Source organism: Oryza glaberrima, chromosome 7 (genome assembly GCF_000147395.1).
Source record: "Oryza glaberrima chromosome 7, OglaRS2, whole genome shotgun sequence".
Taxonomy (NCBI): domain Eukaryota; kingdom Viridiplantae; phylum Streptophyta; class Magnoliopsida; order Poales; family Poaceae; genus Oryza; species Oryza glaberrima.
In genome coordinates this window covers 2,304,200-2,316,272 of record NC_068332.1, presented here as the reverse complement: position 1 = coordinate 2,316,272, position 12,073 = coordinate 2,304,200, and the positions used below count along the sequence as shown (strand labels likewise).

Below are 12,073 nucleotides of genomic sequence, written 5' to 3'. Positions count from 1 at the left end.
AATGAGAAAGGTGTTTTACACAGCAGAAAGCGCTTATTTGGCTCAGTTTCAAGGATCCTTTGTAACACATGACTTCATTTCCATCTGGAAAGCACCTGCGGAACCGAAGACTCGTTTCTTTGGATGGTTGATCATTCACCAAAAAACGTTGACAGCGCAAAGCCTCCTTCGCAGGCATTAGCCTTGCAACTAGATCTGTAACCTGTGCAAAGAAGCTTTTGAAGACACAAACCATCTTTTCCGTTCGTGCATTTTTTTCGGAAATGTTTGTTCCCTGGTTAGTGCTTGGGGTGGTCTTCCCTCCTTGTCATTGCGCGATGACATTTGACTGTGGTGGAATGATATCAACTGCATCAAATCCAAAGAACAAAAAAGAGTGATCTCTGGAAGCCTTCTCACCGCCTGGTGGAATATTTGGTTAGAGAGGAATAGAAGAATCTTCCAAAAAAAATGAGGCTTCGGAGTTAAGAGTAGCTCACCAAGTAAAGGAAGATCTAGATATAAGAGCTTTGGCTTTTAAACCGCCTTGATCTCTAGACTGTTTTTTGTTTTTTTTTCCAGTTGGTTGAGCTCTGTCTCTCTTTATTATCTTTGTAAAACTTTGATTTCCCCCTTCTATGGCATTCCGGCAAATCTCCTGCCGTCGGTTACCTCAAAAAAAAATTAGCCACAAAAATTATTGAGCATATCTGATTAAGTGATGTCAAATGTCTGTGCTATTTGTTGATTTATGAAATATAATATAAAATAGTAAGTTGGTTGTGGATGAGAACATCTCAAACAAGCATTAGGTGCGATATTGCGAAATTTTGATGATTGAATAGGGCATGAACAATGTAAGCAACGGCGCCCTCAACCTCAAGGTGTAGTGTGCTACATACAATTCAATATACTTGATTTAATTTTATTTATACTTTCATCCAAAATTGCGTGCAACTACCACTCTCCATAGAAAAAAAAATAAAAAGGTTGTATATAAAACAAACTAGTTTAAAAAAGATGGGCAAAACCTTTGATGTCAATCAGATTCATGTCGAGGTCATGCTGAAGTTGAAGTTATCATCGAGAATCCATGGCATGCTTCCTATACATTAATATGATCTGCCATTTTACTGCAGTCTCAGATGAACCATGATATGGTTTCCTGTTTCTGTCATGTCATTTTTCTTGTTGTAAATGGCCTCATGTGTGGGTTCATACCATACCACAAAGTGCTCACCTTGATTCTTTTCCTAGCTGTTTACCTTTTGTAGTAGATTTCCTGATGATACTTCAACGGAGCAAAACCACTTTTCTTAATTGTTGCAAAATCACTTCTCTTAATTGTTTAGACCCATTTCCAATCTATGCAATTGATTATAATTCTCATGTTTGAACCTGCTCTTGGATGCAAATAATACTTAGTACACAGCTGTACTCATTTGGAATGTCAAGATTTTAATTGTGTGGCATGTTTTGTATCCCTATCTCAGAGAGTTGCCGTAGCTGTACATTGTGGGATTCGATCTGCATGTGTTCGGTTGCATTGCCATACCATGTTTCATCCATGCATGATTCCATATCAAATGACATTCATGCGCTTAGCCGCAAAAATTAGCTAGACAGCTTATCTTATTAGGCGATGCCAAATGTCAGTGCTATTTGTTGATTTATGAAAGAAAAATAGTTAAGTTTGTTATGCATGAGAACCTCTGAAACAAGCTTTACGTAGGAAACTTTGATGAAACGGCACTGCACGGAATATGTCGTATCCGCGCATGTGAGTTCAATGGAACTCAAAGTCTACAATTGCGTGTGTTGGACGCATGCGCGGGTGTGTGCGTGTGGTGTTGTGTGAACTTAGAATAAGTTTATATGTGCGTACTTAGTTGTACCTTCATAAAAAAGTAAAATGTAAAATGCTGTAGTTTTGATACATGGTATATGCGATTAGAGCAAGTTTAATGAAAGCGCCGGCTACTGTCTCCAAAACAACCAAATTGGCCTAGTTAGTATAGCTAGTGCCAAAAGCGGACCACTATATAATCGGCTCTCTACGCATTTTTCACTGATAGCTTTTCTTTTTTCTAACCTCAGCTTTCACGGTATAACCTGTTGGAGCATGCGTGCATGCATTTTTATCTCTCATCTTCTTTTCCTGCCTTTTTTTTTTTTTTGCCCTTTGGGGAGACAAATCTTTCCGTTTCACTTCCCCCTTGGGCCATTTGATAAAGGCATCCATAATTTGATTCCCATGGTCATGGTGGGCTGCTCGATGGAGTATCTATCATCTCCTTTTCCTACTTTTCCTGCCATTTTTATCTTTTTTTTTCTTTTGGCTTTGGGGAGACCAATCTTTCCGTTTCACTTTTCCCTTTGGGCCATTTGATAAAGTCATCCTTCCATTCATATATGATTTGATTCCCATGGTCATGGTGGGCTGCTGGCTGCTGCTATGCTAGTGATCGATGGGTGAGTTGCAGGTGAGCTCAGCGCACAGCGCCGTGGACTCGCTCCTGGGGCGGCTGATCCGGATCCTGGAGGACGAGGCGAGGCTGCTCGGCGGCGTCCGCGGCGACGTGCAGTTCATCAAGGACGAGATGGAGAGCATCAACGGCTTCCTCCTCCACGTCCTCCACCTCGACCGCCCCGACCACCAGCTCCAGGGGTGGACCAGGCAGGTCAAGGACCTCGCCCGCGACTGCGACAACTGCGTCGACGTCTACATGCAGCGCCTCGCCGGCTCCGGCTCCGGCGGCCGCGCGCGGCGGCTCCTCAGGTAGGGGTGCAAGTAGGTTTGTCCGTGAACTCGCTTATAGGAAAAAAAAAATGCATAACCCACATATTCGACTTACGGGTTAACTATTAATTTGACTTATAAATAAGTTTATGGATGGATCCACCTGTATATTTAGATACGGCAAGCCGGGTTACAACGAGAAACGAAATCACTAGTTAGCGTGCGCGCGCGCCTCTCCACGCTTTTTTTTTTCGTTTTTTTTCCTCGCTTTTTTCTGACTTTTTTTTATCTTTTAACATGTTTTGAGTTTGAAAGTTTTTAAATTTTGAGTAGAAAGTTTTCAAATCTCGAGTGGAAAGTTTTCGAATCTCAATTTGAAAATTTTCAAATTTTTCAAATCTGGATTTGAAAGTTTTCGAATCTCGAGTTGAAAGTTTTCAAATCTCAAATTGAAAGTTTTCAAAATTTTCAAATCTAGACTTAAAAGTTTTTGAATCTCGATTCTTGAGTTGAAAGTTTTCAAATCTGAGTTGAAAGTTTTTAAATTTCAAGTTGAAAGTTTTTAAAATTTGACTGTAAAATTTAAAACTTAAATCGAAAGTTTTCAAATCTAACTTAAAAAATTTTCAATCTGTCAGTAAAAAATCTCGAGAATATTTTCTTAATTATTATTATTAAGTATATTAATAAATAATATAGGTAGTTAAAACTAAAAGGGAGGAAGTGCTCGTCAACTCTCTTTTTCTTGTGCGCGCTAGCAGTCCCACGAGAAAACCCATAAATTATTTTTTATTTGACCTTAGCACCCCTATCGTCAGGCTCCTCCTCACGCTGCCGGCACGCCGCCGCATCGCCACGCGGATCCGGGAGCTCAAATCGCGCGCCTGCGACGTCGGGGAGCGGCGGCGCAGGTACGGCGTCGTCGTCCCCAGAACCAGAAACAATGCCGCCGCCGCCGCCGCCGCCCGTCGCGGCGGCCAACGTGGGCTGGCGAAGAGGCAGCTGTCGGAGGCTGGCGGCGGCGACCACCATGCCGACGCCTCCTCCGCCGGCAACACCACCAAGCAAGATCACCGGAGGCGCGCGCTGCTGGAGGAGGAGACACCCGCGAACCTTTTCGCAGGTGAAACCGACACGCTGGCTGGCTGGCTGCTGGCTGCCGCCGACGAGCACCGACGGCCAAAAGTGATATCAATCATACGACCTGATGACGAGGAGCTCGTCGCAGCTGCCATTGATCCTGTAAAGCGAGCGTTGGATGATCCGCGCATACTTGAATTGTTCCAAATCAGGCAGTGGCACAGCGGCCAATCTCATCCCGGCTGGGTTTACCAAGACATGATGACACAAATACTCCCTATGATACAGCACATGCATCGGGCGCTGGGAGGGATGGTATCCGATTACGACAAGAGGAACAAGAGGAGATATACGCGGCTGAAGAAGAAAAAGAAGAGAATTGTGGTCTCAAATTTTTCGAGAAAAAATCTGGGCTCAAAGGGGAACAAATTTCCTGTAGGAACGACGTTTGACGAGGTGAAGGAATTTATCGGTGGAACAGCATCCGACAAGGAGGAGGAGGAGGAGGAGGAGGAGGAGGGATTTCTACAAGCAGCGGCAATGGAAGTTCATGAAGGATTTGCAATGGACGTTGCCAAGATTATTTCAGAAACGATGGCATCCGAGATGGGATTTCATCAAGGAATGACATTTCAGGAGATGATGGAGAACTTCCTGAAAGATAAGAGCTACCTAATTGTTCTTGATGATGTTCCTGATGAATCGCTATGGCGTGGCATCGAATCAGCTTTCCCCGGCAACACGGCTCACAGTGCCATCCTGCTGACAACCCGGTCACCTGCCGTAGCCTACTCCTGTTCACCACATGACAGAGTCTTCCCTCCTCTGGATCATCTCATCGACTTCTTCCATGCCAAGGCTGTCTCCCTGGTTGAAAACTATCCCAGCAACGGTAACCTGGATGAAGTGATTAGATCCATACTGTCAAAATGTGCCTCCAACTCCACTGACATGTGCATCAGAGCATTCCTCCATGTCCTTTATGCCAATCCTAACAGGAACAGGGAAGAACTTCAGGGCTTGTGTGATAGCCTGCATGATTCACATGGTTTAATGCTGGATGAAAACATGCAGCAAATCCTGATGTTCTGGTACAACGACCTGCCTGTCCATTACAAGAGCTGCTTGACGTATCTCTCTCTATTTATCCAAGATGATGGAAGCAGTAGCAACAGTACTATGATGATCAGGAGAACAAGCTTAGTCAGAAGATGGGCTGCTGAGAGCATAATCACAGGACGAAACGGGCAGACAGCGCTGGATGAAGCCGAGCGATGCTTTGGTGTGCTCTTAGCAAAAAGATTTGTTCTTGAGAGAGACATCGGCGCTTCTGGGAAGATCAAGAGCTGTGCAGTGAATGGCTTGATCTCAAAGTTCATCACCAAGGTTGCTAGAGAGGATAACTTTGTGGATGCAGATCTTCAGCCAGATTTTGCGCACCGTGTTTCGATTTGGAACAGGAGTCAGCTGCAACAGGTCCTAGCAGAGCTTCAGGCTTCTCCACGCCCCAGTTCTTCCTCATGCTGGAACATGCGCAAGCATTATGATCAGCCCTTGGATGACCTCACAATTTTTCTGAAGTCATTGCCAGCATTCTCTCGGCTGGGATTGCTCAAAGTGCTGGATCTAGAAGGCTGTGATGGCTTAAAGGACCATCATCTGGAGAACATCTGCAAACTATTTCAGCTCAGGTATCTGAACCTTCGAAGAAGTAAGCTCACCAAACTTCCCAAGAAAATTCAAAATCTCCAGCAGCTGGAGACACTGGACATCAGAGAAACAACCGTGAGCTCATTCGCTACAAAATCTCTAGTTCTTCCAATGCTAAAACATTTGCTCTCTGGATACACCCAACAACAAAATGAACAGACCGAAAAATTTTCCACAGTGCGTATGCCACGTGGGATCGGAAGCATGACAAATCTGCAGGTATTGTGCCATGTTGTTGTTTCTGGCATAGAAGATGAGCTGATGGACATTGGGAAGCTACTACAACTTAGGAAGCTAGGTGTGGTCTTCCATGGTGACCAAAACAGCTTCAAGCACTTAGTCCAGGCAATTGAGAAGTTGCATAAAAGTCTCATCTCTCTGTCAATCCGTGTTGAAGTACCAGATGGATGCGAGAATTTTCCTGACATGAACATGGCAGAGCCTACAGCATTCTCATATCCAAAGCTTCTTGAGAGCCTGAACATATGCGGCATAAGATGTGGGCTGCCTCGTTGGATCAAGGAGCTCAGCCGACTTGCGAAGTTAACTCTTTGCGACACTCATCTGGGAGAACAAGATATGGCAGTTGTTGGCAATCTCAAAGCACTGCGGTATCTCCGGCTCCGGTGCAGGTCATATGTCCAAAGCAAGCTCACCCTTGGGGAAAAACAGTTCCAGCATCTCAAGGTTCTTCTCATCCACGGCGAAGACATTACCGATATCAGCTTCAGCAAGAATCCTAAGTTGGAAAAAATTGTTTGGAGTTTCAGGGAGATGAAATCCATTTCTGGAATTGAGCGTCTTCCGAGCTTGCGATCACTTGAGCTTCATGGTGACTGCAACCCAGATAAGGTGGAAATTGCTCTAAAAGATCACCCCAACCATCCAGATTTGGAGCATCATGGTAACCGTCAAGGCCAGGGAGACGCTGCTGGAAGCTTGGATGCTGATGCTGCCTCAACCTGTGCCTCAGTCTCAGCTCCCAACCATCCAGATGTGAAGCATCCTGATAACCGTCAAGGCCATGGAGATGATTCTGCTGCCTCGACCTCTGCCTCTGCCTCAGCATCAGCTCCCAAACACATCGAGAGTATTACTTGATTGATTCATTAATTTATCCTCAAATCAAGATGCATTTGTGGATAAAATCCTTGTCATCTTCGTCCTATCTCAAGTGCCAGCTCACCGAGTTTGATGAATTCCTTCTAGTGTCAATCCGTTGGCCTTTCCTGCATGTATGTCAAATTTCTTTAGACATATAATAGTTGTACTCTTCTGGACTCCTAATTTTCAACCTTATGTAAATTGTAATGCGTGCTTGTTTGTATGGTGTTTGAGAGCTGCCCTAGCTGCTAGTCATGATTTGGAATTGGATTTGCATGTATATGTGATTGTGTTCAGCTGCATTACCGTGTTTTCATGCATGCCACGTGATATGCGTGCACTTATCCACAAAAATTATTGGATCTATATGATTAAGTGATGCCAAATGTCTGTGATGTATATTGAATTATGAAAGAATTAGTAAGTTAGCTATGCATGACAGCATGAGAACTTGTCAAACAGGTACTAGATGAGAAAATTAGATGAAAAGGCCTTATATGGAATAGGCTGTACAAGGGCAACTAAAGTGAAATGCCTCTGGTTTTGACACCTGATATGTGGTTACTGTCATTAGGAACAACCACCAAAAAGAAAAAACAAGATAGATATCTTCCTAAGTTGCTACATAGCAAGATGGTTTTTTGTCAGTGCATCCCAAAGGGTTCTTTGTCAGTGCATCCCAAAGGGTTCTTAACCTGTGGGTAAAACGGATGCAGTGGGTGGGATGAAGAGACCAACTTCTCTGCTCAGTTCCTCTTGATCTTTGAAAATGTTCCAGTCTCAGAAAAGTAAGTGCTTTGTGTTCCACTGCCTAGCAGGTTCCCATGGGACTGGGGATTTGATAGTTCTATTCCCTGAACAAGAAAAAAAATGGTATGTTACAAAGACAAAATGATGGGAAGGGACTTTATGTAGAATCACTAGAAGGTACTCCATGTTATACATCAGGGAACACGTATGGCGCGAAACACACGACACTAGATTTGCAAGGAACATGTGATGCATGGTGCAGAATTAAATGCATGGCAGAACACATGGTTGACATGAATTCAAAGATAGAAAATTTAGGAACTGTTGGCCCTGACACTAGGGTAAAAGAACGGGTGTATGCATTCTTGATATATTGCACAAGCCAAGACAGCTTTTGTTACATCGGGGTATATGTCCTTTTATAGGAATTTTAGGTTGGTTGCTACCGTGATCGACCTGCTACAGTAACACGTTTTTACAGCTCAAAACTAGCTAGCTAGTAAATTTCCTTTTGAATTACTCCCTGCCGACATAACATTTTACAGCTAGCTGATCACCGATCTTCTAGTACATGTATGTTCTAGTGATAGCTCTAAACAATTCACTTACCATGCGTGCATTTCACCTTAGTTAAATCCAATTTGACTTTGTTATCTCAAGAACACAAATTAATTTCCAACAGGAACTTATTAAAAAGTACTCTGCAGAGCAAAGTGAAACAAGAAATGTTGGCATAGTCTTTTCCGATCCATCAAGTATGAGCAATCCAAATACCAAAGTAAAAAGAGCAATCTAGGTAGCAGTCAATTTCATATTCAACAATTGGATTAGCTGAAGGGCATACATGACTAAAATTATTTATCAATATAACAAGAACTCACCTGAACTGGTGTAAAGGCCAAACTAGACGTCAGTCCAGATGTTGCACCACTGCTACCATAGCTCTTCTCCTTGAATCTGATATTCGAAAAATAATATAGAATCAAAGTGATGTTGATGATTTCGTGAGAGGTCAAAACTTGAAACACAAGCAACATAGTTAAAAAAAAAAATAACGCAGGAGGGTAGAACAGCAACATGGATTTCACTAGTGCTTTTGCTGGGCAACTGGAACTGGACGCAGTGCGAATTATATGTATGCAACAACAGAGAATAGTGTGAAGTTTTAACCTGCTTGCACATTTTCTCTAATAGTGTGAAGTTTTAACCTGCTTGCATTGGATTAACAGTTAGAAAGAGAACTTCGCATTAGATATTATCCTGCGTCTAGACTCGAATAAATGGGCACAAGCTGTCTCCGACTCTCAGGCCCTGTTTAGTTCCCAAAACAAAAACTTTTCACCCATCACATCGAATGTTTGGACACATGCATGGAGTATTAAATGTGGTTTAATAAAAAAAACCAATTACACAGTTTGCGTGTAAATTGCGAGACGAATCTTTTAAGCCAAATTGCGCCATGATTTGACAATGTGGTGCTACAGTAAACATTTGCTAATGACGGAATTCGTCTCGCAGTTTCTAGGCGGAATCTGTAATTTGTTTTGTTATTAGATAACATTTAATACTTCAATGTGTGTCCGTATATCCGATGTGACACCCATAAACAAAAAATTTTGCCATCTAAACCAGCCCTCAATCATGGTGAGTGATCCTTTTATTTTTGAAGTTGAACCATGTTTATTTCTTTAATATGTAAAGACAAAAAAAAAACATACTACAGAAAGAATCAAAAGCATACTTTTTGGCCACTTTAGCAGCAAGTTTGCTTTGCGCAGCTGATACACGTAGTTTCCCGCTTCCTGCCTGTCCAAGCATGCCATAGCCTTCCCCCAAGCCATCACCTAATGATAGCAAGATGTGATTATGTAAGAAATAGCCATATTTCCATCTAAGGCAGTATGACAATGGTGAAACTAAACACATAATGTTATGTCAAACTGGCATATCTATACTCAACACTAACTGACCTAATGAGCTTTCTTCTGGTACCCCAAACTGCATTCGGTTCGCAAGCTTCATCATGTCAGTCTGCGCATATCTGCAGAATCAGTTCCAAAATTTAAGACAAGGTAATATTGCGGGTCTGGAAAATCAAGTTTCAGCATATGGCACAAAACAATAAGTAGGTTAACACAAAATTAAGCCTGGGACTGTTTTATATTATCTGTAAAAGAGAACGATGAGCAAAGCTTACCTTTCTTTCATTTTCCGAAGCCGACGGCCTCCTCTCTTCTTTTTAGGCTCAGAGTCTGGAACAGGAAGTGGTTTTGGAAGCTTTGCAGGAGGCGGTTCTTGCCACTTCTCAATCTTCTTACGAATTTCTTCTAACAAGTTCCGGCCAGCTTTTCCAGTTGGATCACCTCTGATTGAATTGATTCTTGCGGCTAGAGTTGATTTTGCAGCTATAAGTCTGCAAGCACGAGTTCTCAGAGCTGGAGGTGTGCTCTGAAATACTTCAGTTTGTTCAAGATAGCCAACACGAAACTGAGATGTGGCACTAGAAAATCCAGCAAGATTCTTCTTCTTTGCCCCAAGTAACTGAACATTGCAAGCAGGCATTTTTGCAAGTGCTCCCAAACCACCAGCAGTTCCCATCAGTTTTGAGGCAACAGCGCTGCCAACAATAGCAGAAAGGTTTGGTGCAATGTGACCCATTCTGCTCTCGACAAAATCAAGCACCTTCTTCTTTGCAGCATCAAGAGTAAGGGCTCTCTCACATGCTTCAATGGTTTTTGCCAGATTCTCCTCAGAAAGAGGCTTCCCGTTAGTTGTTGATGCTGTCACTGACACAACCATTATAATTGCAGAAGGTAAAAGCCCTTCCAGGTCTACGAGTGTCAAATCAATCTCATTTCCAATCTTCTGAACAACACGGGCATAGTCAATAGGATGATGAACAAGGGATTCCAGTTCAGGAAACTTCAGTCTATACTTGTCGCGTATGAAATTATGTATTATAATGATTTCATTCTCAATATCTACTGACAAAGCATTGCAATCAACAATAAGCTGGTATTCTGGATCCTCCTCCAAGATGGACCCTTGATTGGAGAAGTCTGTGCCTTTCTGAAGTGCATCCTCAACTTTCTGCAAATAAACAAATGGAGTCATCAATTGTCAATCTATCATGCATCAGGAGTACGGCAATTTGTGCCTCAAAATATAAAAGAACTGGGTTGCCTGCCTACAGGGTCAATATTAATCCAATAGTTACACAAACCATTCTAACACTGAGCATAGTGAACTATATTCATTTTGCATCCTACAAACACCTCTCAAATTCTATTTATTCGAACAGAAGGCTACAGTGCTAAAGTGTTCCACGTAATTCGTCAACTTTAATGTTTCTTTTTTGAACTAGCAAACAATGTTCTGGACTTCTGGTGTAAAACATCATGGAACGCCATATGAATATGGTTTTAAGTTTGACAGGTAAACAAAGAAACGGCCTACATATGCAACATGTAGAACTATATAAAACAAACTGAGGATTTATGAGTTTGATCGTGCACCTGCATTATGTCATTATAACACTGTGTCTTCTGCAGCTTTGAGACACTGTCAAGATCATCATAATTAAGAGACTCAAGGTCAAGCATATCTTCACCGCCATCCTCATCCATACCCACTGCCTCAGCATTTTCTTCTTCCTGAAAATTTTGACGATAAATGAACAAGCTCTCAAGAAGTATCGCTTATTAAATCTAGTTGCATGGCAGAAATAGAAATAAACTCACAGGATAGGCTTCATTGTCTGACAGTTCATCAAGATCTGCTAAGAAAGAATCAGCAAGGCTTGCCTGCGAAGTGGCACCAATCAGAAAAAAAAAAGGCGAATAAGTGACCACGGAAGAAAAGAACTTGCAAACCTTAAACAGAATATGGATTTAGCACAAGCTACTATCAAGCAGTTAGAATGTACTCACCATGATAACTCCTGCTCCAACTTATTGAGGAGGATCAGTACACCTGATTCATAGTGGTTATGTAGTCAGTGGCACTGTGCAAATAAAAAGAAAGAAGTAGTAAGCGGTATTACTACCAAACTATTATTGTAGAATGAACATTGGCCACTATAAATATTAGTGTAAGCAAAGTTTTGTGACACATTTTCTAATTTACAACACGGCACTCCAAACAGTAAAGCTTTTTTGGGCAGAGAAATACGAAGTACATAATTAAACACTTAATTAACCCTTTGTTCTTCGGTTTATCGATTTGGTCTGCAATGCGGTTTCGCCAAAATTCAGCCCTTCGGCAATCCTAAAATTATGCACATCTAGCAAGGGGAGGCACCGAGGCAGGCATGAGATGTCCAACCGAGGATTTTAAAAAAAAAATTAGTTAAGAAACTATACCGCTATACTTCGCATAAAATAAATCCGCTAAAAACTGATTGGTTTCGAGAATCCGTACCATAAACGAGGCCCGATTAGATTTATCACAGCAAAATAATCCAAACAGAGTAGGCTAGGGTTCGTCACCAACGACAGGAACAAATCCATCCGACTCCCAACGGATCTCAATTCCACACCCGCCCAGCATAAGCAAGGTAGAACCGAACCTTCGTCTGCGTCGATTGATCGCCTCTCCGCCGCCGCCGCCGCGCCGCCCCGTAGCGAGGATGAGAAGGAGAAGGAAGAGGACGTTGTGTCGCGGCAAAGGTATGTTTGATCTTTTCTGAGGTTGTTTCCGCAAAAGTGCATC

The 12,073-nt window shown here is 42.4% G+C and overlaps 2 protein-coding genes across 5 annotated transcripts; one reads left to right on the top strand and one right to left on the bottom strand.

The window, feature by feature from the left end:
• Positions 1-2,275: 2,275 nt before the first annotated feature.
• LOC127779276 (disease resistance protein PIK6-NP-like) lies at positions 2,276-6,643 on the top strand. The gene is made up of 2 exons (XM_052306006.1): positions 2,276-2,758; positions 3,538-6,643. Exons 1-2 carry the CDS (start codon positions 2,448-2,450, stop codon positions 6,608-6,610), a joined length of 3,384 nt encoding a protein of 1,127 aa, XP_052161966.1. The 5' UTR covers positions 2,276-2,447; the 3' UTR covers positions 6,611-6,643.
• Positions 6,602-12,032, bottom strand: LOC127779468 (U4/U6 small nuclear ribonucleoprotein Prp31 homolog). Of its 4 annotated transcripts, none has more exons than XR_008018657.1 (10): positions 11,931-12,032; positions 11,293-11,335; positions 11,104-11,166; positions 10,879-11,016; positions 9,561-10,453; positions 9,334-9,404; positions 9,105-9,207; positions 8,245-8,320; positions 7,309-7,467; positions 6,602-6,738 (listed from the first exon to the last, which is right to left on the bottom strand). XR_008018657.1 is itself a non-coding variant. In XM_052306251.1 (10 exons), exons 2-9 carry the CDS (start codon positions 11,293-11,295, stop codon positions 7,360-7,362), a joined length of 1,455 nt encoding a protein of 484 aa, XP_052162211.1. In that variant the 5' UTR covers positions 11,296-11,335; positions 11,931-12,032; the 3' UTR covers positions 6,653-6,738; positions 7,352-7,359. The 4 variants fall into 4 exon arrangements, 3 of the variants coding, with proteins under 3 accessions (XP_052162211.1, XP_052162209.1, XP_052162208.1); XM_052306251.1 differs by having other exon boundaries at positions 6,653-6,738; positions 7,352-7,467; XM_052306249.1 differs by lacking the exon at positions 6,602-6,738 and having other exon boundaries at positions 7,040-7,467; positions 11,293-11,366.
• Positions 12,033-12,073: the final 41 nt, after the last annotated feature.